Source organism: Nesoenas mayeri (assembly GCF_963082525.1).
Source record: "Nesoenas mayeri genome assembly, chromosome: Z".
NCBI classification, from domain to species: domain Eukaryota; kingdom Metazoa; phylum Chordata; class Aves; order Columbiformes; family Columbidae; genus Nesoenas; species Nesoenas mayeri.
Window position 1 is genome coordinate 46,832,530 of NC_137542.1, and position 19,430 is coordinate 46,851,959.

Here is a 19,430-nt window from a genome sequence, read left to right on the forward strand (position 1 = left end):
CTGCCTTGAGAAGTGAGAGGATTCTTTGTAGTTTCTCCATATAAAATAGCAAAGGATTTTGTGACAAAGTAGAAGAGTCCTTATATTTCATCCAATTTAGAATTCATCTGTTTCATGTAAATATGCTTTTGCCATCGGTTATTTTTTGCAGTATTCAAGTATTTTATCCCAATGTACTACTTCTATTGGAAAGTTCATATTTTCCATTAAAATACTCGTGGTGGTTCTATTACTATTACTTGAACAATTACTATTGTAATTGGTTGTTCTGTTACTTCTGGTAAGAGACACTGAGATAATCCAGATGGACAAATAGAGCAGAGCAGGCTATTTTTTTTTGTCTGTGTAGCTGTAGGCATTAAGATGTGTTATGAACTTTTCCTTTTTCAGTAAAAGATCAACACATTTTTCAATAAGTTTGATTGTAAGGAAGTTAGCCAAATAGGTGACCACAGTGACAATGGGATTTTTAAAGGATGTCATCTGTGTAACAGTTGTGCTCTTCAGGGCTAATAAAGGAAAATATCAGAAGCAAGTCAGATCTTGCAGCTTCTTGGTTCGGTTACAAATTAGATTTCCATAGTCAGTGTTTCACTGGCAAGGGAGAAGCTTTTTAGCTTGGAAAGTCAAGTAAGTTATTTTTCAGGAAATGACAGTGAAGGTCCTATGGGATTTTATGAACCATGTGTTTGGAAAAGATTGGTTTAAGGAGAGTTGAAAAAAATCAAAAAACTACTTACTCTTATATGTCAGCTACTCTTTCATTCAACAGTGACAGCTCTGTAGAAGCCTCTCTTGAGCTTCCGATGTTGTAGGAATTACAAAACTGTCTGACTGGGTTGCAGTTTAAATTGCTTTACTACCTCTTCATCTAAACCCTAAGAAATAAGGCATATGCTTCTCAAAGGCCATCTTCAGAAACAATACTGTCTAGTCCTATGCATGACTTTTGCACACAGTTTCTACCAACACTATGCCATTTTATGAGTGGAGGAGGCCCACACTGCAAAAAAGTGTAGGAGGGGGAATATCCTTAATTATTTTGTAGTATGGGTGGGAAAGACAAACTGCGTGATTGTGGTTTAACCCCAGCCAGCAGTTAAGCCCTCTGCAGCTGCTCACTCATTGCCTCTATGGTGCAATGGAGGAGAGAATCAGAAGAGTGAAATTGGGAAAATTCATGGGTTGAGATACAGACAGTATAATAGGTAAAGCTAAAGCTGTGCATGCAAGCAAAGCACAACAACGGATTCACTCACCACTTCCCATGGGCAGGCAGGTGTTCAGCCGTCTCCAGGAAAGCCGGGCTTCATCACATATAACAGTTACTTGGGAAGACAAACACCATCACTCCAGACACCCCCCGTTGCTTCTTCTTCCCCCAGTTTTATATACTGAGCATGATGCCGTATGGTATGGAACATCCCTTTGGTCAGTTGAGATCAGCTGTCCCAGCTGTGTCCCCTCCCAGCTTCTTGTGCACCCTCAGCCTGATCACTGGTAGAATGGTGTAAGGAGCCAAAAAAACCTTGACTTTGTTCAAGCACTGCTCAGCCGTAAGCTAAAACATGCCTCTGTTATGACACTGTTTCCTGAACAAATCCAAAACATAGCTTCATATATGAAGCTATGAAGAAAATTAACTCTATCGCAGACAAAACCAGGACATGCATGCTGAAAGGTTCTTGAGTAGACTGTAGTCTGGTTTACGTAGGTACTGGTACCAGTAACACTGGTAAATGTTAGTGAAGAGACAGATTTTTCAGTAAATAAATGGCTGAAGGTTACAAAAAATTATTAAGGAGACAAAGTAGGAGCCATGTTTTTAAGAACATGTGCTTTTGGTTGTTCTTAGGTACACTTTTTTTTTTTTAAATGAATGTCCAAGTTAGATTACAGTAACATGACATTTAACAGGATGAGTCAATGAAATAACATAGTTATCCTCTCAATGGGTTTGTGTCATAGTAGAAAATGTATTTGTTGTATTATATGCAGGCCAAGAGGGATCAGGTAACTGCTTCACACAGACTGGAGCTGATGGGAATGCTCTCTGGAAATCCTGCAGTGAACCTTTAACTTCTCTGACGTGGTCTTTCTCCTTCACAGGCTCTGGACAAAGCAATGTCATAATTGCATAAAATTAAGCCTTATTTTCTGTAGTTAATGAAAGTATGTTCTTTCTTTCTGGTTCTGCAACTTAGTGAAACAGCCTGATTTCAGGTAACAGACATGACAGTGCTTGGGGTGGGGAAAGGGGCTGTTTGTGGGTCCAACCCAATTTTTGAGCTGGTTTTAGGTAAGATAAGCTCATCTTATGATGGATAGTGTAATGGATCTGAATCTCTTTGTGGCCCTTCAGTAAAAGTGGTTTCACTTGTTTTGAGTACAGCTGTACGGCTGGAGGTTGAAGCACAGACAAGACATGCAGTTGCTTGAGGCAGCAAGGACGTGGAGGTAGCTGTGGGCCCACTGCCTGCCTGTGAGGATCAGCGTTCCAAACATCTGTACTAGCTGAGCTGCCCATCTGCAGCTGCTGCTTTCTGTCTGCTCTAGTGGCCATCAGTAAAAACGGTTCAGCACGTGTGAGGGCTGCTGCTAGGAAGAACAGCTCTCTCCCTGTTCATCCTGCCCCCCAGTACTGATTACTTGCAGTTTCTAATACCTAATCTTTGGCTTCTCTTGCTTTACTGCCTCTTACAACCACTTTCATCCCTTATTAGGGCCCTAGCCAAACCAAAAGGAGCAAACTGAGCTCTTCAGGGCTCTTCTGCTTCTTTCTTTACAATGCCTCAATTTGTTTCCGAGTTCTGCAGCAGTAAGGGGCCCTTTTATTAAAGGAACACCATGCTGGAGCAAAAGCAAAAAGTAGGGGCTGCCTGTGTAGGGTGGGTAGAGCAATTACTACAGGGAGGAGGCAAATATGTGACTATAAGCAGCCTACCTAAGGCACAGAAGGTCTTAAGTCTTAGCAAGTGGACACAGTGGGCATAACCCAAAGTAAACAGTACGTATAAGACAGGGGAGTACCATAACTCCATAAATGGGGAGAGAAAAGGGGAGATTTCCCTCACTTCATTCCTCCGTGGCCTGTCAGCCTGTCTCTGTGCCCTTGAGCTGCACTGTGCCCACTACAGAACTGAGTTTTGCTGCCCTCCATTCCAAAGGGTGAAGTCAGAATAAGTTAATTTGTTTTCATTTGGAGGATAGCAAGATTGAGTTTTATCAAGGCTGCTATGAAGTTTGAGTTGGCTCTGAACACCATTCTTGTCTCTGCCTCTGTTGTGGAGAGCATTCAGAAATATGGAGTGTTGCCACTAGGCGTTTAGACCCTGAGATACCCAACTGCTGCCACAGCTACATGCAGCTCTGGCTACTGCCACCACACACATGCTCTTGTTGGTTCTGTAGACTATCATTTTTTCCCTGATCATTTGAATGAGAATAGGTTTAAAGTAATCTTTTGATCTCTACTATATGCTGTGGTCTTGTTCTACTCATAGCACAACTGAGACAGAAAATGTGCCATTGCCTGAATGATAATGAAACACTAAGCATGTGGAAATCCTATTAGTATTTTGTGGACCATAGCTGTCATTTCATTTGCTCTGGAATTCCTTCCATATGGCCATGACAAAAGTTTGAGGTTGAGTTTCTTGACACTGTGAATGCATTAACTATTCCTCAGACAGAACTCTGTCAAGTATACTGAGGCATCTAAAAGGATGTATTTATTTCTGTAAGTAATATATTGAATAGAATTAGTGTTGGTAAGCTTGTTCTTGAGAGAGAAAAGCACAGTAGTAGAATTTTGAGGGGTTTTCTCTCCTGGTGAATGTTAGACATGTATCTGTTTTTCGTAAACTTCTCTTTTTCTGCTTCTGGTTTTTGTATCTCCTCATTCTAAATGATGCTGCCCCAAATCTCTTTCTCAAGTGTAATTTTTCAGACATTTGTACACTTTGCAATTAATTTTTCCATGTATAAATATTTGCAATATGATAGTATGAATTTACCATAGTTATAAACATTGTAGTTAATGTAATTACCATGAGTTAATATAGAAGTCCCATCTCTGTATTTCTCATTTAATAGAAATCCTAGCCAAGAAGTTACTGTTCTTGTTAGTTTTCCTCCCTACTCTTGGTCATGTTTGTCATTTTTGTCTGTGTTTTTTTGTTAAACTGATCGTTCTGGCTTTTTTGAGACTGATTTACTGGAGCTGCATGTTTTTGCATCAAATTATCAGATAAAATATGTCCTTTTGTACCCAGTGTAAGCATTTGACATAGGTAAGAGCTGAAGGAGGGCAATACCTGGCTGATTTACCATACACTTCTCAATGTGCACTTATAACACTGGTGGGCTTACAGGAAGGCATGGATCATTCTTTTTGATTCCTGTTTTCTTCCATTTATGCTTTCTGTCTTGGAAATTCACAGTGATACAATGCCAGTTGTTTGCCCATATATAATCCAATGTAGTTATTACATAGTACTGTCCAATTTCTGCACCAAGAAGAGAAATGTCAGTGTTCTTGAAAATAGTGAAAAGGGATCATTCTGTTAGAGGTTTGCTAACAATCAGAAACAGATAAATTCAGGAAAATGGTAAAATTAGGCATATGTGCTAATAATAAGAAATTTTAAAATGGTTTCCAAGTTCTGAATATAATCTGTATCATTGGAACAAAGTGGAGGCAAAAAAAAAAAGAAATGTTTTTAAACATATGTAAATCTGGTTTGCAGTTGGACCTGAACGTTTTTACTATCTTATTAACAAAATCCTTAAGAATTCTTCTTGGAGGGTTTCCTTCACAGGTGTTAAGGAAGTTCCCTAGGTTTCCCAAAGCAGAGACTAGGGCATGGATTCTAGAACTTCTTCTTAAAGAAATAATTTATTTATAAGGCACAACATAGAGCAGCTCCAGATGGGTGCCATCAGAAGAGGGACCTCAAGCAAAAAAAAGCCCTGGACAATTACACCCTTGCAATCTAAGCTTCCCACCCTTTGCATGTCTATTCAGGCCAATTGTAAAATTAGAATCTGGGGTCTCCTCATTCTTCATTGGATCCCTTCATTTTCATTCAGGTGGGCAATTTCTTTGTGAGTAGTCAGTTGATTTTCACCAACCAGAATAGACATTAGTCTAAGTCCTGTCCTTCAGTTGTTATTTTGCAGCTGCAGCTAGAAAGAAAAATAAGTCTTCAGCATAGCCAAAATATTAATAAGTTCTTACATTCTGCTGTTTCTCGTCTTCCTTAAAACATGCTGTTGTGATCCTTTACTTATTTCTAGGGACGCAGCTCCTACCAACAATCAAAAGCTCCCTACCAACAATCAAAAGCTTGAACTGACTCTGAGGCCCTTCTTTGCTTAATTACACAGAAAGTTCAAAAGTTCACAGCTTTTGGCCTAAGCAAACACAGTTACTTATGCCAAGCAAGTTATGCTAAGCAAATTCTATATAAGCAGTATACCAAATAGTTCAATAAGCTAAGGCAGTCTATTCCCTATGGTAGGTTTGATGGTTATGAACTGCAGTGGCAGATCCACAATTCTGTTTGGTAAAGGATCAACATTATTCATAATGATATCCAGTCCAAAGGTGTTTGTCCCATACATCATTTATGTGGGTTAAGTTCTGTTGGAAGAATGTTCTTCATGCATGAAGATGTTCTGACTTTGTGCAAACATCGTTGGTAACTCTTGTGGTAGTAACCCAGAAAGGCGAGTAATTTCTGGTTTCATAGTACTCATAAAGAGTTTTCTAATTGGTGTCTTCATATCTATGGTCCCGTGTGTCCTGGCCAGGATGAACTGCAGATCTTTCAGTGCGGTATAATTTCTGTTATTTCAATCACTATGGGAAAAGCATTTTGCTTATCTTATTCAGTGATTAATTATTGCATTTTTCATTTAACTAACTGTCACTTATAAAGAGTCTTATGTCTTTTCAGGGTTATCTGTTCAGAGAACATGAACGTTTTTACAAGTAAAGTAATTTCCTTGCAGTGTTGCATTTTTCTCCCCATAGTTCTTCCGTCTTTATTTTGGCACTTTTGTCTATGTTCACTAGTTTCCGTACATTGTTTTTATGTCAGGGCCTGCAATTGCTCAGTTAAATTTGTGTGAGATTTGTCTATAGCTATTTTGAATCCATGAAGAGTTCCTGTCTCTCTTATAAGCTAATGTATCTTTTTGTCTTTCACACAAAGCCATGTTGTTATATGAAATAGTGGCACAGAAACTCACTTCTATATTTTTAGTTTGCTCTTGTGAATTGTGATCTGGTAAACAGTGAGGAATCAAACCTGGAATTTATGCTGTCTAAATAAAATTATTTAATAATGTGAAGTTCGTAAGCACAGTATGTGTTATTTTACGTACTTGCATTTCTGCTTTATAAGTTACTTTGTAAATCAATTTAATATTTAGATTTGCTTTAAACAAAAATATGTACAGATTGTCCACTTATTTATCACAGATTGCTTACTATTACTGAAATACAGGTGCCACAATGAGTAGTTTAGAAAAACCATTTGCAGAGTTTTGCTTTCAATCAGTGATTTTCAACCTCATGCGTAACAGATCTGTTGTACAGCTTTGTAAATTTTAGATGGCTACTGAAGCTAGATATGAAGACTCTGGATAGTTGGAGGCAGAGTTAAAGCCTCTATACTGGTACAGCCAGTTGAAGGTGTAAAGGTAGCAGATAGTGTGGGTTTGGAAATGACATCGTTGTGCAGAGGATGCTGTGGTTCTCTCTTCTCACGTCATCTGTGAAAATGACCAGCAAATATACTCTGCAGTGTCATTTTGTTAGCAAAAGATATGCAAACAGTAATTAAAACCTTGATAAGATTAAAAAAGAGGCTGAATAAATGCTTCATACTTTTTGGTGTTCTAAAGCCATTTCTGTAATTTCTTAACCAGTGATGGAACACAGAACAAAATAGGTACATGCTTTGAAAATAAGGTCCACAGGGGGATTTATGTTTCCTTTCTTCCCCACATTCCAACTATTTTCCTTTATGAAATGACAGGTTTATAGACTTCAGAGGGAAATATGTTTCTCTGAAGTTGCACATATATGACTAAAGCCAAAATGGGACTGCACAAGCCAAGCCATGATTCATGAGAAAGTTACCTGTCAAGCAAGTGCTTATAGCTGAGGCAGGAGCCCCTTCAACTTCTCCAATTTGCTTGGCAAACCCTGTAGCCAACAAAAGGGCTAATCTAACAGTGACTGAGGTGTAAGTAGATGTTATCAGTTCCTTGTAGTTGCTGGACATTTAACATCAGGTTAATTCAAAACAGTTGCAACACCTTAACTAGTGACTCATGGTCACTTCTAATTTAACTAGGTTCATATTTTTTATCCATTCTTCCCACTAAGTTATCCTTGAAATTCCTTCGAAGCAGTGGCTTTCCTCAGTGATCAGTTTTCTTCCTCACAAAACTATTTCTTTCATACACTGTGTAGAATATAAGATGTAAATAATGTTTTCCTCTCATATAATTAGGATGTTAAGTCTCAACTAAAGAAAAAAGCCTACATTGATTTTTCTTTGCATGTGATGCTCTTTACAACTCTGAACTTAAGATATATTCCTAAGGGTGCCTTGGAGTTTTTTCACTTGTAGAGGAAAATTGTTTAATAGCCAATAGCTGTTCTCCCAAAATAGTCTAAAATAGATGGGGGGGGACGGAAATCAATGCACCCAAATAAGGTCATCTGCTCGCAGTGATTAGAACACAGAAACAGTCCTCTTCAAAGAAGTAGCATATAGCCCAAGTTATTTTGATGGATTACAATGATCTGAACTAATTTTGGTTATGTAAACATTGGTGTGAAATGACTGCAATCCCATGCATGCTGCATTCAAACAAAGGTAGACACATTTCAGTCTGGATTAAATAAAATGCTGTCTGTTCCTAATGTGCTTTATCTAGCCAGGGAAAGTATAGCATTTTGGCCTATTTGAAAGGCAGGTTCGAGTGGACAATATAAAGTGTTCTTCCAGCATGGTTTCTGTGTGTTTCCTCTGATCAGTGCTAGCTGGTTATGTTGTGACAGAAACTCCTTTTTTTTCTCCATTCAGGCATAACAACTTTTTGCAAAGTTTGCAAATAACTGTTTATTTGGCCTAAGTCTTGGGTCTTGATGTAATCATCTGTCCTGAACATCATCACTTATTGTCCTGGAAATAATTATTTCCAGCATTTTCTGAGCAAAACAGAAAACAAAGAACTCCTAGATAGACCAGGCACCCTTTCTGTATTCCTTTTCTGCTGAGATTGTCTTCATTTAAATAGACCATGCTTTCTTGAGTACTTCAAAATATTCCTTATCACTTGACCTCAGAACTGACCCAGTGACCTGAGAATCAAGAAAATGTCATGTTAGTGACTACTAATTAGTAGATCCAGAGAGCTTCTTCTCCTGGACTTTCAACCTTCCAGAAGCAGAAACAAAAGCTGTCACTTGCATCATACAAAGAAAACAAGCATTTGCTATGTGGGTTTTTTTGTTGTTAATGTTTTGGTTTGTTTTGTTTTCCTAGGGTATAGGTGGTAGCAAAAGCTCAGTTGAGACTGCAGATGAATTTGTAGGCTAGGAGGAAATTCACCTACACTATAGTGTTTGCATTTATTTATCTATCCTTTTCCATGCATATCATACTGTATCTGTTACCCAGTTCTTACTGAACAAGTGTGTGTGTTAGTATGCTGTATTATTAGAGGGAAAAGACTGAATCTTTATTTCTTTTCTCCTTTTTTTTTGTTCTTACCATTCTTTTTAAAAACATTTTTATCTACTTCAAAATATATTAAATCTTTCTGAAAGGGAATATTTTAGTGCATAGTTCTTAATGTACAGTAGACAGTCCAAGCTTAACTTATCTTTTGTATGCTTGTTGATCAAACTTGTTAACAGAAAATTCAGCTGTACTTCACCTTATTTGTTGTTGTATTTCTGCGCCTCATGAGTTATCATGGACTTTTTGAGACCACCTACGGGAACCTCCATAGTAAAATATACACACTCATATCACAGAGCTGTTTGTGCAAGTAATATTAATCTCTTTTTTTATTACTTACAATTTTCAGGTCTTTAAAATAGAGGTGCTAATGAGTGGAAGGAAACATTTTGTGGAGAAGAGGTATAGTGAATTCCATGCACTTCATAAAAAGGTAGTGATCTCTTTCTTTCTAAGATGTAACTTTGGTTTTCCCTTAGTTGTGAAGTTTCCCTTTCTCTTGAAATTGTTACTATACATGGTTTATCTTAACTACATCTTGTGATTCCTGTCTCTAGAAATGAGTTCCCAACTTACTCAGTTTCTTTTCTATTTTGTGGAAGGGGATGATGAGTTCTTAGATTTTATTAGCTGTCATTGTCTTTTTGATTATTGGTTACATGCTGTATTCCTAAAATACTGTCAGTAGTATGTTTTATTTTTCTTCTTGTAAAATCACAGAATGAGACACATTCCTATAATAAATACATTTTTTTGTTTTTATCCAATTAGGCAAATAATTTGTTAGTACTATAAACTGTATTGCTAACCTGCTATATGTAAAGCTGAGGAAACAAGTTGGTTCCAGTATAGGTTGGGAAATTACATATTAGAGAGTAGTGTAGGGAAAAGGGACCTGGGGGTCCTGGTGGACAGCAGGATGACCATGAGCCAGCACTGTGCCCTTGTGGCCGGGAAGGCCAATGGCATCCTGGGGTGTATTAGAAGTGGGGTGGTTAGTAGATCGAGAGAGGTCCTCCTTCCCCTCTACTCTGCCCTGGTGAGACCACATCTGGAATATTGTGTCCAGTTCTGGGCCCCTCAGTTCAAGAAGGACAGGGAACTGCTGGAGAGGGTCCAGCGTAGGGCAACAAAGATAATGAAGGGAGTGGAGCACCTCCCTTATGAGGAAAGGCTGAGGGAGCTGGGTCCCTTTAGTTTGGAGAAGAGGAGACTGAGAGGTGACCTTATTAATGTTTATAAATATATAAAGGGTGAGTGCCACGAGGATGGAGCCAGGCTCTTCTCGGTGGCAAACAATGATAGGACAAGGGGTAATGGGATCAAGCTGGAACACAGGAGGTTCCACTTAAGTTTGAGAAAAAACTTCTTCTCAGTAAGGGTGACAGAGCACTGGAACAGGGTGCCCAGGGGGGTTGTGGAGTCTCCTTCTCTGGAGACATTCAAAACCCGCCTGGACATGTTCCTGTGCGACCTCACCTAGGCGTTCCAGCAGGGGGATTGGACTAGATGATCTTTTGAGGTCCCTTCCAATCCCAAACATACTGTGATACACTAGGAAACTAGACATGAAAAAGACTGAGTAGACCAACTCACTCTGCTACTCTTCATATAAACAAATTTAAATTGTTTTGTTCACTGTTAAAGTATGATTTCTCCTCTCCAGCCTGAAGTGGATGCTGCTATACGGTTATGCAGCTGAAAGGCAAGTTTTACATTTTTACTGCCTTATGGAGGCTAAGTACTGTGAAGCAGAATTCTGAAAAAGCATTGCAGCCTATTGCCAGTGGTGGGGCTGCAACTGAAGAGCTTCAGTCCTTCATTCCTAGGACCTGGCTCAACTTAATGTTTATTGGTTTGCAGCTCTCAGTGGCAGTGGAATATGTGCACACTCAACTCAGCTGCTTTGACTGGTGCTGCTAGCCTTCCATATGGACAAGTTTTCTCTAGAAATGGCAGAAAGGAGTGCGAGTATTTACATCTCCTGCCACTGCGGTCTCAAAGGAGCTTACCCACACCAGCATGTTTGCTGGTGGCCCTGAGTCAGCTTAGGAGTCACCTCATTTGGGGAAGAAGCATTACCCTAGTGGTAGAAAGGATGGATTTTGCCGGCATTATATGGTACATGGATATAAGCAAACTTGGGTCAATGAAGGGCATCTATTGAGCCATCTGTGTGTTGGCCCTCAAAGTCCAAAGAACAAGAATATATTTTGCTTTACTGCACCATAATTAAGATATGCTAGGATTTCTTGCTTTTTTGCTTCTTGGCCCAGTTGTGGTGTCAGCTGCCACTTTTTAATACTAATTTCCTTGTTTATTGTTGTAATTCAGATATGCCTCAGATATTTTGCTTCTTGTGTTCACATTGCTTTTGTGGCATCATATTCAACAGTGTTAGAATCAATAGTACAGCTCACACCAAGCCTTGCAATACATGTGTTTTATTTCACCTATGACAATAATCCTGCAATTGAAAGTAAAGCAGGTGAGTAGAGATTATACAACTAAATAAGTTAGGAAGCATTATGAGGGGAAAATCAGGATTTATATGCTTCAAATGCACCCTACCCAAGTAGACCATCTCCTGTAGATGGCATGGCATGGCATGGCATGCCATAAAATAGGAATAGGAATAGGATAGAATAGGATAGAATAGAATAGGATAGAATAGAATAGGATAGAATAGAATAGAATAGAATAGAATAGAATAGAATAGAATAGAATAGAATAGAATAGAATAGAATAGAATAGAATAGAATATTTTAGTTGGAAGGGACCTACAACAATCGTCTAGTCCAACTGCCTGACCCCTTCAGGCCTGGCCTGGAATTAAAGTGTATTATTACTAAGGGCATTGTCCAAAGGCCTCTTAAATACAGGAAGGCTTGGGGCACTGATCACCTCTCCAAGAAGCCATTTCCCTCCCTCTCAGTAAATAAATGTTTCATAATGTCTGACACAGCTTTGAACCATTCCCAGTCATCCTTATCACTGAGTACCAGGGAGAAGAGCTCAGCACCTTCCTCTCTACATCCCATCCTGGGGAAGCTGTAGAGAGCAATGAGTGTGCCCCTCAGCCTCCCTTTCTCTGAACTAGAGAAGCCCAAAGGACTCAGCCACTCCTCACAGGACATGCCTTCCAGCCCTTTCAGCAGCTTTGTTGCCCTCCTCTGTATGCATTCAAGGACCTTCACATCCTTTTTAAATTGCTGGGCCCAGAACTGCACACAGCACTCTTGGTGAGACCACACCAAGGCTTAGTCCAGGGGACAAGCCCCTCTTCTGAGCTCTGTCTGTGCTGTGTTTGATGCCCCCCAGGATGGGGTTTGCCTCTGGGCTGCCTGGGCACACACTGCTGACTCACACTGAGCTGCTGTCAGCCAGCAAGACCTTCGGTAAATGATCAGGAGGGGTCCTGCCATAACATCTGCTGACTCCTTCAGTATTGTGGGATGAATCGCATCATAGACATGTGAACATTCAGCTTATGCAGCTGGTCTCTTACAAATTCAGTGTATACAAATGGAAAGTCACTGTTCCTGCAACTGTTCCCCTCCAACTCAGGGGACCAGGCAGCCCAAGGCCTCTCTGTATTATTAAAGACTGGGGCAAAAAAAGCACTGAATGCCTCCATTTTTTCTTCTTTTGTTGTTGTCTAATTTCACTGTAATTTCTGGTATTGCACAATTACTTCACACAAAACTTAAGAATGACTGCGGTCTCACTCTCAGGTTTATCTCCTTGAACACTGTTTCCTCTGCAGTAACTCCCTTTATAGAGATTTCTCCATAGAACACCAGAAAAACCATAAATGATTGTCCATTTCTCTCTCTCCAGAAATAGCAGCAAAATAAACAAACCTGAAAAACAGATATTCTAACCAGACACCGAGCACCATTCTTCAGTTTGTTTCATCTTACTCCTCACCTGCTTGCTGTCTATTTATGTTACTCTGCAAGCTTGATAGTGGCTTTTTCTTGTTTGTTCCCTGTACAAATGCAAAGCACTTTGCATATTTGGGCAACAGTATACCTCTTGGGTTTTACTTTTGAAGTTGTAGGAAAATTTCAGTAAACATGGTTGAACAGCTCATGCCCTGAACCTTTCTTAGTGCTTTCCGTGTTACAGAAATCCTGGAGAAGGCATTCTCTAGTAATACAGTATGCAGTTTTCACCCCTTCTTCTCTCTTTCGTGTTAGAGCAGAAAATCTCAACACCCTTAAAAAATTAGGGTGTGTATTGGAACAGTTTTTACTGGAGAAGAGTATTTTGAACTTGCACCTCAGTTGTTCTTTGTGAACAATTTGTTCTCAACCTATGACACTATTTGTACTCAGGTCCAGCTGCCAATTTGCTTTCAGCATGCCAATAGGGTATTCATTTTTTGTTCCTCTCTTCCCCTTTAATTTAAAATGTAAGTTTCACTCTAAATTGCTGTGAGTACAGGGCAAGTGGAAAGGTACCTTTAGACTTACTGCATATTCAAAGTGCCTTTAGTTCTGCAGATGTCTGTAGTGAACAGAAGAAACAAAGCTTCTGTAGAGAGCGACGGTGGTAGAAAATGGGGGGTTGTGTCTTTTACCAGAGAAGGACATGCTTCACTGGCGTCGCATGGAGGAAGGAGGGACTCAGTTGCTCGTAGAGGACATTATTTGTTCATCAAAGTGCCAGTTAATGTTTTGATTAATTTGGGTTTTGTTTGTTTGTTTGTTTGTTTTTAAACAAAGGCATTTCCAAGAATGTGGCTGGATTTATTTTCTTCCTGGGTTCAACCTTTCTTACATTCCAGTTGTATAAAAAAAATAAAGCCCCACTCCTTGTGCAATCTAGCTGTCGTGGGAACAGTTTAAAATCTTTTAAAGACATGCTACACCAGGAGTGCAAATTCAGGAGTGCTAGTTATTCCCTTGACAGAAAACATCCACTACTGTTGGATTTTTTAAAATAATTTGCATAGACTATTATATTTTGCCATGGTTGTGAGCAACAAACCAGGCCTTTCAGACTGTGTACCATTCACATCACAGTATTGTATTATTAATTGTTTTATTATTCTCATATGGCAAGGTTTGTAGAAAGAATTAAATTATTTCTATCTGTAGAACAGTTAAAAATACAACCATTTATTGATATTTATTCCCAAATTCCTTTTTATTATACCTTTTTCCGTTTACTTTTGAAAATACTGGTAGTACTTTTTAAGCACCAGAATGCTAGAAGGTGACAGTGTTATCACTGCTGCAGTAAAATCTACAAAAATCTTAAGTTCTCTATATCTTGTTCTGCAAGTCATTTATAATTTTGGAATTATTGGTGTCCGCTTTAAATAATTTTGACTTTTCACACTTGGGCAAATAATTTTTTGCTTGATAATTTGAGCCATCTTTCAGTTTTGCAGGAAATAGAGACTACAGTATGGTAAACAGGCGTTAGGTCACTTTTGTGATAGGAAAGTATTATAGCCAGTAGTTGTCCTCAGATAAATATTTCTTGTGTAGGGACGGGTATGAAGCAATATAACTAAAACACATACATGGATTTGCTTCAAGTTCTTTGACATTGTAATCGTTACTTGTTGCAATATATTATTGGATTATTGTAAGAATAAGAAAGGGGGCTGATCATTTATTCTTTGTACATCTGTATAGCTTGTGCTTTATACCTACACCTAGGGCCTGTGCTTGCACATTTAGGCAATTGTTTAGTGGATGCTTTATGTAACACAGAGCGCAATAAAATTGTTAATCATCAGCTGAGGCAGCAGCCACAGAGTATTTGTCTTGTAAGCAGCTACACCTTGGTGGACACTTGTGTTGTTTCAAATTTGTCTCCCCTCATCTGGAGCATTCTCCTCATTTGTAACTCATTTGCAGGTGCCATCATAGTTTGCAACAGCTGTGTTCATATCTTCTTCAACATTCTTGACCAATTTAGAAGAAAAAAAATGGGGTTTATATCCTGGCTTTAAGACAGTCAGTAAAAGTACATGGGTTTGGGATTTTGTTTTGGTGGGTTGCTTTTCTCACTTCATGTTTAATCTTAATTTAGCACTGTGAAGAAACAAGGAAGTTGCAAAATGTTTCCATTGCAATTGAGGTTTCCTTGCTGCAGCTTCGTTACTTGTGATTGTAGAGACGCTGATGTGTTGGCATTGCTTTTTCCTGAAGTGACATCTCAGCAAGCTCAAAGATGAAATGTAAATTCTCAGTCTCCCATGGGCATGCATGTCAAAGTCAATTTTGAGTTTCTTTCCATTCATTCCTTGCCTCGGATTTACTCAGAGGCAATATCCAACAGAAAGAATGTGTAATATTGCCTTCTATTAAAATGTGATGGAGTCTATTCCAGTTATTATTTTTGCTCTGTAATTTTGAGAAAAATGTTAATTTTTTTTGTTTTGTAAAAATACGTTGCTCCAACAGAGAATTCTTAGTGTTGTCAGAATTTATGTTTGTGTATATCTATATATACTCATATGTATGCATGTACACATTTCCATATATATCTATAAAAGTTTTCCTGTGCAAATCTTTAGAGCAATAGTTATGGAGCTCTCTTGGAAATATATTCAGTGGCAGTCTTGCTATTAATATTTCTATATTTAAGATATTAAACACAACTGTCAATCTCTTGGTGCAATTTGAGAACACAGATGTTTTGCTCTCTTGATTGCCAGCTCTCGAGAGAAATCTTCTCCCTGTACTTCTCCCACCTGTTCATAGTTGCCTAAATCCAGAGTTAGAAATTCCCGCATTGTTTTGTCACCTCACTTAGCAAGATCATACCTTGGTACACTGCAGTGAAATTGTGAGGTATCATCCCAGGCTGACTAACAGGAAACTCATTTCAAGTATTCTTCTGTAGTTCTTGCCATTTTGTTTGAAGGCTGTTAGTTAAAAGAAATTATTAGTAGCATTCCTCTTCACTGTACAGGGCTGCTAGACATGGAGGTTTTTATCTGCAACCTGTAGGTATGAAGTCTGCTAATACTTCACTGAGATGATAGTGAGTGACTTCATTGTCATGCTATTGTCCTTTATGCATTATTTTACCTGTACTGCCTCATCTCTAACATAAACATGTTCACTTTAAATCAACATTGTTGTGCTTTGTTTCTGTTTTTTGTTTCTTTTCATTTGCAGCTCAAGAAGTTCATAAGAACTCCAGAGATCCCTTCAAAGCACGTGAGAAACTGGGTTCCCAAGGTTCTGGAGCAGCGACGGCAAGGCTTAGAGTTGTATTTGCAGGCAAGTCTCCTCTCACCCCTGTGACAGTAAAAGTGGCATCTGTTTTCAGAGTGGTAGTATCCAAAGCATTTGAAGATACAGCAGGTATGAAGAAGGGTGTTTTACTTCATTTTACTGTGCCTAAAATGAGGAAAATAATGTTATTCTTTCCAAAGTTGTTCTGACTGTGCCAATCAAAAGTGTTACAGAAGAGATACTAGGAGGCTTTATTTGTAACTCACCTCTATTTAGACAGACTATGGTTGAATCAGCTCATCAAATTCATATCCCTCTACTGTACGTGCCTATATCTGAAATGTTCATCTAGCTGAAATAGGCATCTGTCATCCCATATTGGAAACTTACATTAAAAGTCCCAGACTCTACCTGTTTGAGTTCTGGTTTACTACAAACTGTGAAGAGAATTTTCAGCATCAACTCACATGTATAGACACAATAACAGTGACAAATCTCAGCCTTTTTTAATAAATGGCATTTCTGCTCTCACCATGATTGCTTTAAAAGTGCACTGTGGTGTACTTTCACAGCCATTTCTCTGGAGACAAAGCCAGATTAAGGTGTTCCTCTAGGCATGTTCCCAGTTCACTGCACCCTTCAGCTGTACTGATGCAAGTTCTGCTTTATTGAAGGAGATCATAGAAGTTATCTGAGTCAAAAGATAATTGGTTTGGGAAGAAGGCAAGAGTGAGAGTATTCTATTTTTGCTCAGATAAAAGTACAAACATTTCAGAGATCTGATTTATGTCATCATCCCCTGTTGCAGTGACACAACTGGAAGAATGGTGAACGGCAACATAATGGACAGTGAGCAGCATTCATAGAAAATAGATGGTAACATGTACTGCTCAGGAACCTCCCTGATTCTCAGGAAGGTTTGTAAAAGAAAATGGCTTTAGGAGGAGAATAGAATTATAGTGTGACATGAGACAGTATTACTTCTGACTTTAAACTTCTAAAAAGAAATTTGGAAATAAGGAGGAACACACAGCTGAGATTTTGTTCTAAGATACAGAGAGTGTGTTTCAGGCAACACAGATTATTATTTTGTTTTTATAATATTTAGTAGTACTAACATGAAAAAATAATGCTTTTTTTTTCTTCTTTCTCTATGGTATTGTCACATCTTTGGTATCTAAAGACTACATTTATTGTATGGGTGAAAAAAAAGTGCTGTTGCAGACACTTTGGCTTTAAAAAGGAATAGGGCCTTTTTGGTTTCGATGGCTGTCAACACCGCTTTCTCCATCATCAGTACGTTTTTCTCTTACAGCCATTTGCTGTAAATTTTGTATATTTTTCCGATTTTCATACAACTACCTTTTGGATAGTATCACTACTAAGGCACATGCACTGATTTCTCTTACGAGGTTGATTTTGTTAAAAAGAGAGAGGTGTAAATTGGTTAGCACTTTTTAATTTCTGATAAACTTTAAAAGAACATCTCCCCCTACTGGAGGAGTTAGTCATCTCTTGTTCAGTCTTTTACATGTAATTAACTTTTCCCCTCTTCTGACACCATTTGCTATGATATGAACATGCAGTGGTTTATGTTGGAAGGGCCTGCTGGATGTCATCTTATTAAAAAATGACAAGTCTCTAAGTTATATCCATAGTAATGTGCGTACTAAACTAAATCAAGAACAAAAATCATAAATACTTTTCTCAAAGTCATTAATTTCTGTTTCTGCTGACAGAACTAATTATCAGTGAAAATTTAACTGTTAAAATAAAGAGAGCATGATTTTAGACAATTAAAAGTTCATATTAAGACACTTCAGTTATCACAAGAATTTTAATAGTGCCAAGCATTTTCCAAGACACCGTGTAGGAACGTACTACAATTTCAGAAGACATGATCGGTTTTAGTTTAACACCATGCATATAAAATATTTCAAACATATTTTCAGTTGATACTAATCAGAGTTAATCTGTAAGAGCAGTTTGGCTACTACCATTGCTTGTCTATGGTGGTACTAGTAGCCAGTTATTTGTACAGCTGGTAAAGTCTTCTGGAGTCGTGGTAGTTGTTAACTGTTCTTTCAAAACCAGCCAGAATGTCATGCAGAGATTTAGCTTTTACACAGATGTTAAATTAAAATAATTTGTTTTATGCAATCACAGAATCACAGAATGTTAGGGATTGGAAGGGACCTCAGAAGATCATCTAGTCCAATCCCCCTGCCGGAGCAGGAACACCTAGATGAGGTTACACAGGAATGTGTCCAGGTGGGTTCCAGTTTGAACCCATTACCTCTTCATTACTCATGATTGCACTTTGCATCTTGGAAACCTGTACAGGGAAGAAATAGCATGACATGCAGATGGCTGTCAAATACAGACCTATATCTGACATGGTCTAATCATATTGATTTCTTAATATATTTTTAATTAAGTAGTCTTCTATACTTTAGTGCCAATAAAAATAATGGTATGAAATTAGAAAAGCAGAACCAGTCTGTATCAAGTAGTAAAGAAAGCAAGAAGTTCCCCTGCCTGAGCCAGCAGGTGCTGCAGTTGCCAATGCCTTGTTACTTCTTTGTGACCTTTTAATGGTGAAAGCACCCTCTTACACCCTTTCAGCACAGGTTGTTTGTTTCTTAGAGTGGATGGATTTGAGCTCAAAAACATTTCATTATATCTTTCTGAAGAATAGCAAAATTATGATTAAACCATATATTATTAAATTGTGAGATACATATATTAATTTTCTTAAATTTATCAGTATATGCTGTCAGCTAACATTCATGAGATGGCTTATTTCTCTCATTTTTTAAATGCTGAGTGGGGCTATTTTTCTTGTTATGATAGACTAGTTTTCATGGCATTGTGAAAGAATGGTATATCTATAGTATTTTAAAGTAACTTTCATACTTCACAAGTTTGAATGGAATTTACAACTTCTGTTTTCAGTACAGTGGAACAATTGAGTAGTCAGCACTAGTACGTGTAGTAATTCCAACTACATGTATAATAATAATGCAGAACCCTTGTGAATACTGAGAGTGATCAACTGACTGACAAGAGGAGAAGAGATTGTGTTTAATTTATTAATGATGAAACACATGCAAAGATTAAATGAATGAACTTAATGCAGGACTTGAGTTGGTTCAGTCTTCGCTAAATAAGAAAGTACCTGTTACTGATAGTGGAAGAGGATTAAACCTGTTCTGCTTACCTTGTGGTGGCTACCAGCTAAGAGTTACCATAAATCAATGAGTGTGTGATATAAATTGTGACTTCATACTTACTTACTCATATATCTGAGCTTGTATCTTATAATACAGCAGAGATGATAATCCAGGTGGGTTTGATTTAAAATTTCTATAGTAAATCATTAGATTACACTATAACTGACAAAAATCTCTCTGATAGTAGTTTTAGATTGCACCAAGATTTGAAGTTAGCTATGATTTGT

General features: G+C 38.2%; 1 protein-coding gene across 1 annotated transcript in view; it reads left to right on the forward strand.

The window, feature by feature from the left end:
- Positions 1 to 19,430, forward strand: part of SNX24 (sorting nexin 24) — a gene marked incomplete at its 5' end in the record, with an annotated part of 93,785 nt that overhangs the window by 38,731 nt on the left and 35,624 nt on the right. Inside the window, 2 exons of the mRNA XM_080362598.1 lie at positions 9,115 to 9,198; positions 15,911 to 16,019. Of these exons, the coding sequence (XP_080218724.1) occupies positions 9,115 to 9,198; positions 15,911 to 16,019 (193 nt within the window). The remainder of the gene's footprint in view (positions 1 to 9,114; positions 9,199 to 15,910; positions 16,020 to 19,430) is intronic.